General features: G+C 40.4%; 1 protein-coding gene across 7 annotated transcripts in view; it reads right to left on the bottom strand.

Annotated features, from left to right (window-relative positions):
* Positions 1-9,262, bottom strand: part of SS18 (SS18 subunit of BAF chromatin remodeling complex) — a 75,658-nt gene extending 66,396 nt beyond the window's left edge. For 2 of the 7 annotated variants that reach the window (XM_059039397.2, XM_067015866.1), the window contains exons 1-2: positions 8,907-9,037; positions 5,942-6,018 (exon numbers count right to left, since the gene is read on the bottom strand). In XM_059039397.2, the coding sequence (XP_058895380.1) occupies positions 5,942-6,018; positions 8,907-8,975 (146 nt within the window). In that variant the 5' untranslated portion in view covers positions 8,976-9,037. Of the gene's footprint in view, positions 1-5,941; positions 6,019-8,906 lie in introns of all 7 variants that reach the window. The other 5 variants (XM_059039402.2, XM_059039400.2, XM_059039398.2 and 2 more) reach the window with 5 other exon arrangements.
* Positions 9,263-13,018: the final 3,756 nt, after the last annotated feature.

Here is a 13,018-nt window from a genome sequence, read left to right as displayed (position 1 = left end):
AATAATAACAAAATAAAATAAAATAATGGCAGTGAGGGTAGATCTCTAAAGTCCTTGTGGTTCTAAATATCTATAAATATAGCAACTTTTATGAAATACTTTAAAGACATTTCTCCAACTATCAAATCTTAATTTTTAATCTTGAAATAATCTCAAAATTACAGTTTCAAGAATAGTAATAAGAACTCCCAAATATTTTTCTCCCATGCTCCCCAATTGTCAGCATCTTACATCTGTCTTATACTGTCTGTAAACAGCTACACCAACATACACGTGCATGCAACGACACATTTTTCCAAAACCATCGAGAGTCAGTTACTGGCATAATACCCCATTACTCCTAACACTTCAATGTCAATTTCCCAAAAACAAGGACATTCCCCTATATAACTACAATACAACCATCATAACAAGGAAATGAATACTGATACAATATTACCATCGAATCCACAGAACCCAGTCAAATTTCTACAACTGTCCCAATAGCCCCAAATCTTTTTACCTATGTAAGGGGGTAAGTAAAAATGATCATTTTTAATGGGTCTTTTGTAACTTCAGTAGGTTTCCTTTTTGTAAAAACTGCATTCTTTTTACAGCACTCATCAAATAAGCTTATTCTAAGATTCTTCTACAAATATTAAAGAAACATTTTCCTGAGAAACTTCTTTTAAATTCTATAAATACTATTAATTTGTCACTGAAGCAGTTTTTATACGCTTATTATTTCTACAATAGTATACGTTAAATAAAAGAAAGCAGAGTATGTAAGCAAAGGGAAGACATAAAATATATTCAATATTTTATATTTGATGATGGTAACTTCCTCATAAATACTGGCAGATACTTCCAGATACCCTTAATTATTAACCTATTAAATGAGAGGCAGTTTACTTCCCAAAGATTCCACTAAGAGCCACTACATGAATTACCTTGAATAAAGTAAAATAACCACCATTAAATTTATTGATATAATTACAAAATGAATCCAAAAGAGTCAGATTTCATTTTGTAAAAGAAACTTTTACCTAGAAGCTATGAACAGTATATTTTTAGGTCACCAGAAATATAATTTATAGAAAAGTTAACTTCCTAACTAGAGATTTTAAACTAAATTCATTTACACTACGATGAACAAAAATTTTTCACTTGAGAACTGTTTACAATACACTCTGAAATAGATGCACTCACCCTGAAATACAAAAAATAAGGGCTGATTTAAGCAAATACATGGGATGACTTAGAAAATGCTCAAACCAAACACCACAAGAGAGCAATAATATATTCTTACATATAAGTTGTCAGAATTTAAAGGGAAGAGGATCTGGGCATATGAGCTCTACAAGTGATTCACTGACTTATAAGAGTGTGAGTGTGAGTATGTGTGCGTGTGAGTGTGTGCGTGTGTGTGTGTGTGTGTGTGTGTGTGTGTGTGTGTAGATAAGGGTAGAGTAATATATCCAAAGATGCTACCAGTGAAAAATCTTTGGGTGGTGAGAATATGGTGTTCGTTCTCTAAATTTTAAATATCTGTGTTTTCTAATTTTCTACAATGCCTATACTGCTTTCATAAAAATAAAGTTATTTTCAATTTTAAAAAACACTGCTTCAGGCAGTTATCACATCTTAAGGAACTGTTTAATTAAAATTGAACTATCAATTCCCAGATGGCTGTCACTGATGTTTCTCTTTATTTTCCCTTCACTTCTCCTATGAGAAACAAGAACATTTATTAATGTTGAGAGGAGAAATTTTTTTTTCTTCACTCACAAACCAATTCTGACAACTTGAGAAAGAAAGAGTATATGAAGAACTCTAAGAATGAAATTAAATACAACAGAAAGGGCAGAATTTAAGATTCTACCTAAATCAATTTAAGCCCCATTTATACATGTATGTGAGCAAATGAGGTCTATGCCAAATAGGCAGAGAAAGGGAAAATGATCACCTACACAAAAAAGCTAAGACTATAAAGAATAAGACAGTATAACCTTTTGCCGACAAGTTGGAAAAGTGGGTTCTACATCTGAACATGTCTTATCCCTGTCATGTACTGCTAGGGCCTATAGGAAATTGAACCAGTCCTATGCCCGTGGCTTTACCCGGCATTTTAAAACGCCACAGGTGTGGTGATCATTTTGTAACATATAGAAATGTCAAATCACTGTTGTGCACCAGGAACTAGCACAGTGATGTAGCTCAGTTATACTTCAAAATCAAACAGACAGGAACTTCCCTGGCCGTCCTGCAGTTAAGACTCAGCGTTTCCACCGCAGGGAGCGTGGGTTCAATCCGTGGTCAGGAAACTAAGATCCCACATGCTGCACAGTGCAGCCCCCGAAAAAGAATAACAGAATAACAAAAACAGAGAGACAAACTCACAGAAAAAGAGATCAGATTTGTGGTTACCAGAGGTGGGGGGGGGCGGGGGAGAGGAGGAGCTGGATAAAGGTAGTAAAAAGAAGAAAAAAGCCGTAAGTGAAAATAATTATTCTAATCAGTGCCTCTCAGTTGTTATCATTCCAAGGCTGACTTGAGGTAGTGATCTCCTAACCACCGATGATTATCCACAGTTGTAATTTCTTAAAAGAAATTTTCACATATAAACAGATAAGATTCACCAAAGAAAATATAAATAAAAGAAGTGGCAATGGTCACATAAAATGCAAAATTCACAAGTGATTAGAAATTAAGATATCCTAGCATCCAGATCTTAATTTCTAAATATTATTCTCCAAAAAAGGAACTAGGGCTTGGAGAAATGATTCCAGACTGGGGCAGAAAAAAGTACAAGAGGATCCTGGAACATTCTGTCATACAAGAAATTTTTTAAATGCTCAAAAAATAATAGAGACAAGTCAAGAAGCCAGCATGAGGGGCTCCCAGTGGCCAACATCTGGGACAAGCTGAAAAAGAAAATAAATAAATAATAGACTAACAAAGTAAAACCCAGAGAATACAGTAAGAATCCATAAGTTCATTCGGATATAAATCAATGAATGAGTGAATGGGACAGGGGCTGGGAAATTTGTTCCTTACAGTAGGATTCCAAATAACTGTAGAAGGAAACGTAGAAACTGTAGAAGGAAGGGTTCAGTCACCTTTTGGCAACTGCCACAGTAATAACTGTTTTAGTCAAGAATCACTGGTGGACGTTAAAACGAATGTGTGGAAATAGGCTAAGAAACAGGGTTATGTATGTCTCAAGGTATCTCCCCAACACATACACAGAAATAACAAAGGAAGAAATAGTAATTTTACAGTAGAGATCCTGGCAGGCACCACCTTAAATTAACAAAGTAGCCAAAGTTACCATGAGTATACTGGGACAAACTGCTATCACACGGCTACTGAGGATGCACTGCGAAAGACGCAACATCGTGTCTGTGGCACTCCTGCCAAAAGTGTATAACATGAGTCTAATCAAGGAGAAACACCAGTCAACCCAAAATGAGGAACATATAACACAACAATTGGTCTGTACTCTTCAACAATGTCAACATCACGAAAGATAACAGAAAAACTGAGGGACAGTTCCAGATTAAAGTACTCTGAAGACACAGACCTAAATATAACATCTGATCCTGCACTGGATCATGGAACTGAAAAAATACACTAACGGGACAATTGGCAAAATTTTTGAAAGGTCTGAAAATCTGATAACAGTATTTAATCACTGGAGCACCAGGGAAGTCCCTGAATTCTTGATTTTAACAATTAGACTCTAAGAATTTGTGCTTGTTTTCATGAAATACACATGGATGTTATAAAGGTAAGAGACAAGCATGCCTGCAACTTTTTTCTCAAATATTTCAGAAAAACGACATGGGGAAGAAGTGAATGACACAGTGGACTAATATGTTAACATTTGAGGCATTTCAGTGAGGGGCATACAGGAATTTCTTCTACTATCTTTGAAACTTTTTTATGAGTGAAATTATTTTAAAATAAAAGTTTTAGAAAGAGATACCACTTTCACCAACCAGATGTGTAAAACAATTTTAAAAGATGGCCAGTATCCGCGGCTGGCAGATGTGGTTGAAAACCAGGACTCTGAAACCTAGTGGGAGTAAAGCAAACCAATACAATCTCTTTGCAGGGTAATTTGGAGATTTAGAATGGTCTTTGACCCAGCCATTCCACTTAGAAAACCCTAATCTATGAAAACTAAAATATCTGTCTAAATGTGTTTATATAAATGTGAGCACATATTTGTAAATGCACAGAAAAATGTTTTGAAAGATAGGTACTAAACCACTGTAAGTAATTACCTCTGTGGAGAGAAGAGAGACATAAGAGTGAGAAGTAAAAAAGTGACTTTTTAAACAAAGGGGAAAGATAAAAAGTCATGGAGAGGGACTCAAAACTTGGTAAAGAGTTAATCGGATGATAGCAGATAACCAACACAGCACGAAAGCCACGCAGAGAAAGAGCCAGGGTTGCTGAAAAAATCTTCCTGAGAGCAGACCAATGAGATCTCTAGGAAAGATAGATGTGTCCCAAAACAATGGTGAGAGTAAAATATTCAGAGCTGAGTTGTCCAATACGGTAGCCACTAGACACACTGAACTTGTGGCTAGTACAAAATGACATGTTAGTAGGGTAAGATGCACAATGGATTTCAAAGACTTATTATGAAACAAAAGAACGAAAATAACTCATTAGTATTTTTATACTGATTACATATTGAAGAGATATTATTTTAGAAATAGTTAAATAAAATATATTATAAAGATTAATTTCATGTTTCTTTTTACTGGTTTAATGTGCCTACTAGCAAATGTAGAATTACTTATGTGGCTCCCAATATATTCCTACTGACAGTGTTGTTCTAGAGACTTTTGATAAAATATTCAATTTGCTCCACTATACCAGATTCTATTAGGGGATACCGTTTACTTCAGACACATCATCACCTCAAAGTAAGAAGTTCGGTTCTTATGAGTGGTAATCAATTCTGTACTAGACATATAAACTTTGCATTCTCAGCCACATACAGCTGACCTTTGAACACAGTGGTAGGAGGGACTGAGCCCGGCACAGCTGAAAATCTGAGTATAACTCTACAGTCTGCCCCCAGTATCCATGGTTCCGCATCCACATATTCAACCAACCGCAGATCATGTAACACTGCAGTACATGTTTAATGAAAAAAACCACATGGAAGTGCACCTGTGTAGTTTAAACCCATGTTGTTCAAGAGTCAACTGTACATGGATGTAACTAAATACCTTATAAATGTGAAAATCTAACTTTTCCACAAATCAGACTACGCAAATTTGAAGTCATTATTTTATAATGCAGGATAAGAAGTATTAGAAAAACACTGATATCCACTCCATCCCAAAGAACAAATTTTTTTAATAAAAAAATCAAAAAAAGTCACACAAAAAATTGTACACAAATGTTCACAGCAGCATTACTCATCACAGTCAAGAACTGGAACCAACCCAAACAACATCACTGATGAATAAATAAAATGTGGTATAGCCATGGAAGATTATTCAGCAATACAAAGGAAGGAAATACTGATACAAGCTTCAACATGGATGAATCTTGAAAACACTATGCTAAGGGAAAGAAGTCGGTCAAAAAAAACCATGTATTGAATGAATCCATTAATATGAAGTGTCCACAATAAGCAAATCTACACAAACAGAAAACAAATTAGTGGTTAACAGGGGGTGTGGGACTGGGAGGTGAGAATGGGGAGTGACTGCTAATGGGAGATGGTTTCTTTTGGGAATGATGAAAATGTTCTAAAATTGATTAAAGTAATAGTACAACTCTATGAATATACTAAAAACCACTGAATTGTACACTTTAAAATAGGTGAATTATATGGTATGTGAATTATATCTCAATAAAGCTGTTCTTAAAAAGAAAAGTAAAAAATTAACCAACACAGAAAAAGAAATACAAAAAAAATTCATATCAATCTTACTGAGAACACTCTGAGGTCTTTCCTTTATTCTGATAGTCCATTATACACTGAATAAGATGGTTATTTTCATCCAACATCTGAAATAAATGAGAAAAAGTTTATTGTAAATCTAGTGCAACAAGTAAAATTAATAAAAAATTCAGATTTCTAGAAACATTTATCTCTACAGGAACTGAATCCACACAGGTCTTTTTTTATACATACTATATAGCTCAGCACAAAAGATCTTATTTTATACCTTTGGAATGTTATCATGTTTAATCAACATTTTTTAATTGTTTTTTTGGCAGTGCCACCTGGCTTGCAGGATCTTATTCCCTGACCAGGGATCGAACCTGCTCCCCCTGCAGTGGAAGCGTGGAGTCTTAACCATTGGACCACCAGGGAATTCCCTAATATTTCTATTTCAATTATTCTCCCTCTGAATTATTACCTGAAGCTCAGCACAGAACATTTGGAGTTTCTTTTCTGTTCAAACATCTAATTACCTCTACTATCTGAAATAGCAGTTTTAGCCTACTAAGACTAAAAGTTAAGAGGGAATTCCCTGATGGTCCAGTGGTTAGGACTCTTGAGCTTCCACTGCAGAGAGCACCAGTTCAATCCCTGGCAGGGGATCTAAGAGCCCCCAAGCCGTGGGGTACAGCCCAAAAAAACAAACAAAAAGACTAAAAGTTAAGAGTCCAAGTTGGCTTTGCATCATTGTAATGCTTTGTCTTAGTGAAAAAAAAAATCTGTCTTTATCCAGAATAAGCTCATGAAAACTTCAGCTCAGGAGGCTTAAGGAGATAGCTGGCTAGTTTCCAAGTTTTATACAGCATGGTTTTGTGATTCTCCAAATATGCAACAATCAATTACAATAATTTCTAGGTAAATACTGTAATATTTATCGCAGACTCTATGAGCCTACCTTATAAATTAATTGTCCCAAAAGATTAAAAATAAGAAGCATATCAACTTATCATACTATCACCTTATAACAATTCAAAGCAAAACTAGCTTTAAGGGTTAAATAATTCATCTAAGCAAAGTGGCACTGAGGAAAAAGCACTATGTAGCAATTAAAAGGCCAGTTAGTTTTAGTGCCAGCTTTGCTATCCTGTGCAAACCACTTAAGATTTCAGGGTCTCAGATTTATCAAGCAACAGGAGTAGATGTTGCTCCTAAAACTGCCCCACCCTTCCAGGATTCAACAAAAGCATGAAGTATAATACCATAACCACTCTTTCTCACTAATTTAGTTAATGTAATTCTTTTAACTAAACACGAAAACCCACTGAACAGTATGACTTTTCTGCATATGAATCATATGCAGAAAAAAATACTGTGCATATGATTCATATCGCCGGAAAAAAATATTAACATGCCCTTCTAAAAAATGCAGTTTTCTTCTTAATCATCAGATACCAAAAAATTTGTCTTTAAAATGTGTTAATACAATCTCCAATCTAACGATTTCTCAACCTATCTTCTCGGATTCTTCAACCTAATAAACTTCACCATTAGAATATTTGTCTCATACCTAACATCAATCCCTCACACTATAGAATGAGGCACTTAATTTGGAATCCTTTTTCTCTCCTCAACTGAGGATGAAAACTTTAACTGATCAGCATCTCCTGAATTAATCACCCATGATAAATATCTTTAGACGTATGTAAGAAAAACTCTTTACAGGAAAAAAAAAAAGAAAAACTCAGAACTTTTCTACAGTCCAAAAATAAAAAGCGACGCCTTCCAGAAACACGTTTTGCCTATGTGTACTTGGAGCTGTTTGCCAGGCCGCAGACTTAGCCCAGTACGCTACACGAAAAGCACTGCATTTTCAGGCACTGCCAAGCCGGTTTGTTCATAAAAATAAAGCAACAGTTGGGCAAATGTCAAATGCCACACTATAAAGAACCTGAGAGTCAACAGAAGCCAATTAACATATCTACCGGGCATACGATGGTATCCTGAGTGGTACTAGAAGTAGACTTCTCTTCAATTTTCACCTTTGTTCCGGTGCATAAAACAAAACCGAAATATTTAAGGTAAACTGCAAAATTTTCCAAGTAACTTTTCAAAGTCTGGTTAACTAAAACTCAGAACGCTGCCTTGCTCATAGGCAACAATAGGTAGAGAATAAAGAAACTTTGTGTCCCCAACTGGCAAGTAACAGCAACGATAGCACAGCTCCCTGTGTATCTGTTACTACTTCTGCAATTGGTCACGAGAATCAGACTGTCTCCACTACTCGACTGTAAGCTCCGTGAAGGCAGGGACCATGCTCACCACTGCAGCCTCGGCGCCTGCAGTAGGCGCTCAACGAGTATTCGCTGCAGCTGTAAAGGAGTAAGGGGTGGATCCGGAAAAGAAGAGGGACTCCGAGAGAACCCCGGAATCCAGAGGGTTCTCCCTCGCCCGCCCCTGAGCCTCGACTAAGGTTCCCTGCCGCGTCCCCCAACTTCTGGTGAGAGCTCCCCAACTCGGCCGAAGTTTGCAGCTCTGCGCGGGGAGCGAGTAACACTCCGGCCGGCTTCCCCTCGGCCCCCCCCAGCGACCCTAGGTGGCACGGAGCCGCCTCGGCGCGCGGGTCGGGATGACGCCAAAGTAACTCCGGAGCGACGCGCGGGGCCGCGGGGGGCGCGGGCCGCGGAAAACAGCCCTTCCCCGCGCGGCCGCCACCGCCGGGTGCACGCGCCCCGCCGCGCGAACGCCGCCCCATCCCTAGAGAAATCGGGCGCCAGTTGCTCGGGCTTTTGTGCCTGTAGGAAGGAGCCCAAACGCACGCAGGACTCCGCGAGAGAACCGGTTCGCCCCCTTCCGCCACCCACTCGGGCGCAGCCCGCGGCTCGGGTTCCCACACCCACCCGCCTCCCAGCAGGCCCGCCTCCGCCCCCAGCCCGGCCGACTCCGGGCCCGGCCCCCGGGTCCCTCCCAAACGCGGGCCGGGCCTGGCATCTCCGACCCCGCGCTGTTTCACCTTCTGAATCGCAGCGGGAGTTATCTCCCCCTTGCCGCGCTGCCTCGGGGCCGCGAACGCCACGGACATCTTGCCGCCGTCACCACTATCGGCAAGTCCCGAGCGCTCCGGGTGAACGGCAAACAGGGGGAAAGACGCCGGCCTCTCGGGCCGAACCACGTCGAGAACGCGGGGAGGGGGGATGCTCCAGCGCCCGACGGGCAGCCGGCCGGCCCAGCCTGGACGGGGAACTCTGGCCCGTACTAGTCCAGTTTCTGCGCGGTACTTTGGAACCACAGCCCCGGCAGAACTTCCCTGCTCTTGATCGCCCTCCTGTTCCTCCACCTTTCCTTCCCCGCCACCCCCCGGCTCTCTGCGGTTGTGGTAGGGCCGCGCCCCAGCCCTCCCTCCGTTTCAGCGATTCAGGAAATGGTCCCGCCGCCGCGGGAGAGGGAGCGGCTAGGGCAGCGCCTGTCACAGGAAATGCGAGCTCCCGAGCCGGCCCGCCCCTTTCGCGCGAGGTCGCTTTCCTCCGGCTCCGCGCACTGGAGCGTCCCTCCGGCTGCGTTTCGGCGCTCAGCTGTAGACCGCGTTCAGTTTTTCCAACTTCATTCTTACCCCCTCCGGGGGAGACGTGGCCTCCCCGAGCTGTCCGGGTACCCCGGAGATAGGAGGAGGGAGGTCAGGACCCGGGAGTTCGTGTCAACCCGTGGGGCATCTGCCAAGATGAGGCAGAGTTGCGAGGACGAGGGGAACGCGGATTCACTGGTTTGAATGGCTCGGCTACGCCCCGAGTGCGCACCTCCGAGTCCACGGTCTCGCGCTCAGACACAGTCATTCTTAACAATTGGAAAGTAAGCGCGACCCAAAATCGGGAAACGAAGGCTGTGTCCTGTACTTAGGGGCAGCCGGCCAAGTTGGCTGGAAAGGCCGCAGTTGAAGAGTTCACCTCTTAGGATAAACCCTTGTCAGAAATGTGGGTCGATTTCATCTGACTTGCATCTTCGGAATTAACTTTTGAAACAGGGCACCCTTGCTCTTTTCTTTTGCAATATTTTGTGGCTTGTAAATTAGGCCCAAGCTACCGGCCTTCCAATCAGTGTGAGGCAAAAAGCCATAGCTTTCAGATTTTGTAAGGGACATGGGCAAATGTGTGTAATGTGTTGGTGTGGGGTTTACTACTATGGTGTAAATTTAGACTTCCATGTAACTCAAAGGAAAAGTTTAAAAGTGTCACCCAACATTAATGAGGCTCAAAAATCAATCCCTCCGTTTAGGTATAAACTAAATCGGAAAAAATAAAGGAAAATTTCATATTTTAAAATTTATGTTTCAAATAAATGCTCTTCACAAAAAGGTCATGAGTTTTGTTCATTCAGCAAATTTGGATGCATTTTATATGCTAGGCTTTATGCTAGGCACCTAGGATACAGCTGTGACAGAGTTGAGAGACCAGAAACAAGTAAACAAATATGTACGTATGTAAAATACTAACAGGGACTTCCCTGGTGGTCCAGTAGTGAGGATTCTGCCCTTCCACTGCAAGGGGCACGGGTTCTATTCCTGGTTGGGGAAATAAGATCCCACATGCCACATGGCACAGCTAAAAAAAAAGTACTAAGAAAGACTAGCAAACGGGACTGAGAGAGAGTGACAGAGGCACTCGTGTGGGTTAGGGTGGGAAGTCCCCTCGGTTATATTTAAACTGAGGCCTAAAGGATGAAAAGGCTCAAGCCATCCTAAGAATAAAAGGAAGATGATTTGTACTCCTACAAATAGTAGTTACTCTTAGGAATTTAATTGTCTTTCACTACCCTAAGCCTTGACAAAAATACTCTGGTATATTTGGACATGATGTAACATATCAATTTAGAAAACCTATTGAATTCAGAACAGAAATGAAATCCATCACTAAGTCTTTCAAGATGAAAGCCTGGCTGCCATCATCTTGTCTTGATGTTTACACAAACATGCCTTAGTAGTTAAGAACAATATTTCAGTAGGAGCAATGAAAAATTCTCTTACTGCTCCAGTTCTGTCTGCTAGACAGCACAGAAATTTTAGAAGAATGACATGAACCAGTAGGAACACTGTCTGAATTACTATATCCCAGGGAAAAAAAAAAAAGTGCCAAGGGGACTCCTATTCCAAGGAGGTACCCAGAGATGGGTACGTTTTTTGTCTAAATTACAGTTTCCCAACAGCAGGAAAGGAAATCAACTGAGAGTGGGTAAGAGATCTGCTTAAGGTGTTTATTCCTTCAGAGTAGCATGGTAGAGCGTAGGGTACCCCGAGCCTCTAGGCATGGACCACAGTTTTCTCTGATACCATGTGTGCCATAAAAATACCAGTATTTTCTATGTGTCCATCACATGAAATCAGAGGGGTAGCACTGGTGTAAAGATCCATCCAAAAATACAAGTGATCTCTCCAAGGGAAGACACTTTTTTTTTTTTGAGAAGACACTTTTTAAAAGGGACTTTATCTTACTCTTAAGCGTCCATTGTAAACCAATCAATCAGCTTGACCTGGAAAAGTGGAAAATTCAGAAAGTGATAAGGAACGTTGTAGGCTGGAGGAACTTTCTTAGAATTTTGGAGTCTTTGTACCTGTAAAAGCCCTGAGTTAGAAAAAAGATAGAAGCATCTAATAAATCCTGTCTCCCTTCGCCATTAAGAGAGAGGAATCCCAAGGTACAGATTGAGTGGTAGCAGAGCTGAAAAGAAAAGAATAGAGTCCCCAGCATTTAGTTAAGGAGAAAACAGAGAATGAATACGGGCAGTTGGCCCAAGTTTGAGAAATGACTCTGGGAACTTAAAAATGAGCTACCCAGGCAACAACCTCCCCAACCAGAAAAGTCAGTCCCATTATTTAAATTGTTCTTGGATTGAGACATTTGAAAAAGGAATTGAGATCACATAATGAAGATGTGAAAGGTTTTTCAGAATATACAATAGCTCAGAGTAAATAAAGTAATCTGGATGAACAATTAAGTGTTGATTATTCACACGAATGAATGTAGGTAGACTTAACCAAAAAAAGATAATAAGGAAATTATCCATGCTTGATTTTCAAATATGCTTCAATTTTTAATTTGTTTTACATGAATCTGTATTACTTAAATGTATTTCACTGAAGTGATAGCTTGAAGTGCTGTAGAGATATGCTCAATATTTAGTGAAACTATTTAATCATGGCATTAAAATTACCTTAATCCACAAAAAAATAATGAATTTGCAGATAATTGAGATTACTTTCATACAAACATTTCTTTAATACTTACTGTTTTATAATTAGCAGAATTTCTGTACTATCAAATTAGCTGATATTTTAAGCCCCAGTGCTGCCATAAATTCTTATAATACGCTGGGAAGGCACAGACCAAGCCTGTCTGCTTGTAATTGGACTCAGAGCAAAACCCCTCAGGTAATATCTTTCAAAATATTTCTCTGCTCACTGTCACCGTGGCATTTGATGAGTCATTTTGAGTTATGGCTTCCACAGATTTCAAGACTATAGGCAAAGAGCATACATCTATATATATAATCATTATTCCAGGCAGGAACAAATCCAGAAGATTTCATTCAAAGTAGACTATAACTTAGCCTCTCTGGTGCATTTCCATTTCTTCTTATGGTATCAAATATTTAATGAATTAAGAAGGAGCTGAATCAATTATATTTGGGGATTTAATGTTATAAGAAAGTATTGCTTCAAAAAAATTAGTTTCTATGGGAAGCTCTATGCAATCGTAACTCACTGTGATGGATGCCCAAGTTTGGAGTTCCCAGTTCGTCCACCTGTGGCATGATACTGGACAGGGCATTTCTGTATCTCATTCACCTTTCTGAAGAACAGCCGCCCTATTTAAAAGGCCATTAGAGGGGCTTCCCTGGTGGCGCAGTGGTTGGGAGTCCGCCTGCCGATGCAGGGGACACGGGTTCGTGCCCCAGTCCGGGAAGATCCCACATGCCGCGGGGCGGCTGGGCCCGTGAGCCATGGCCGCTGAGCCTGCGCGTCCGGAGCCTGTGCTCCGCAACAGGAGAGGCCACAGCAGTGAGAGGCCCGCGTACCGCAAAAAAAAAAAAAAAAGTCTATTAGAAATAATAAGTTGTTTAATCATTTAGTTAGCA

Source organism: Kogia breviceps, chromosome 15 (genome assembly GCF_026419965.1).
Source record: "Kogia breviceps isolate mKogBre1 chromosome 15, mKogBre1 haplotype 1, whole genome shotgun sequence".
In the NCBI taxonomy this organism is placed as follows: domain Eukaryota; kingdom Metazoa; phylum Chordata; class Mammalia; order Artiodactyla; family Physeteridae; genus Kogia; species Kogia breviceps.
Note: the sequence above shows the minus strand (reverse complement) of the source record. Positions and strands in the feature narration are given on the sequence as shown.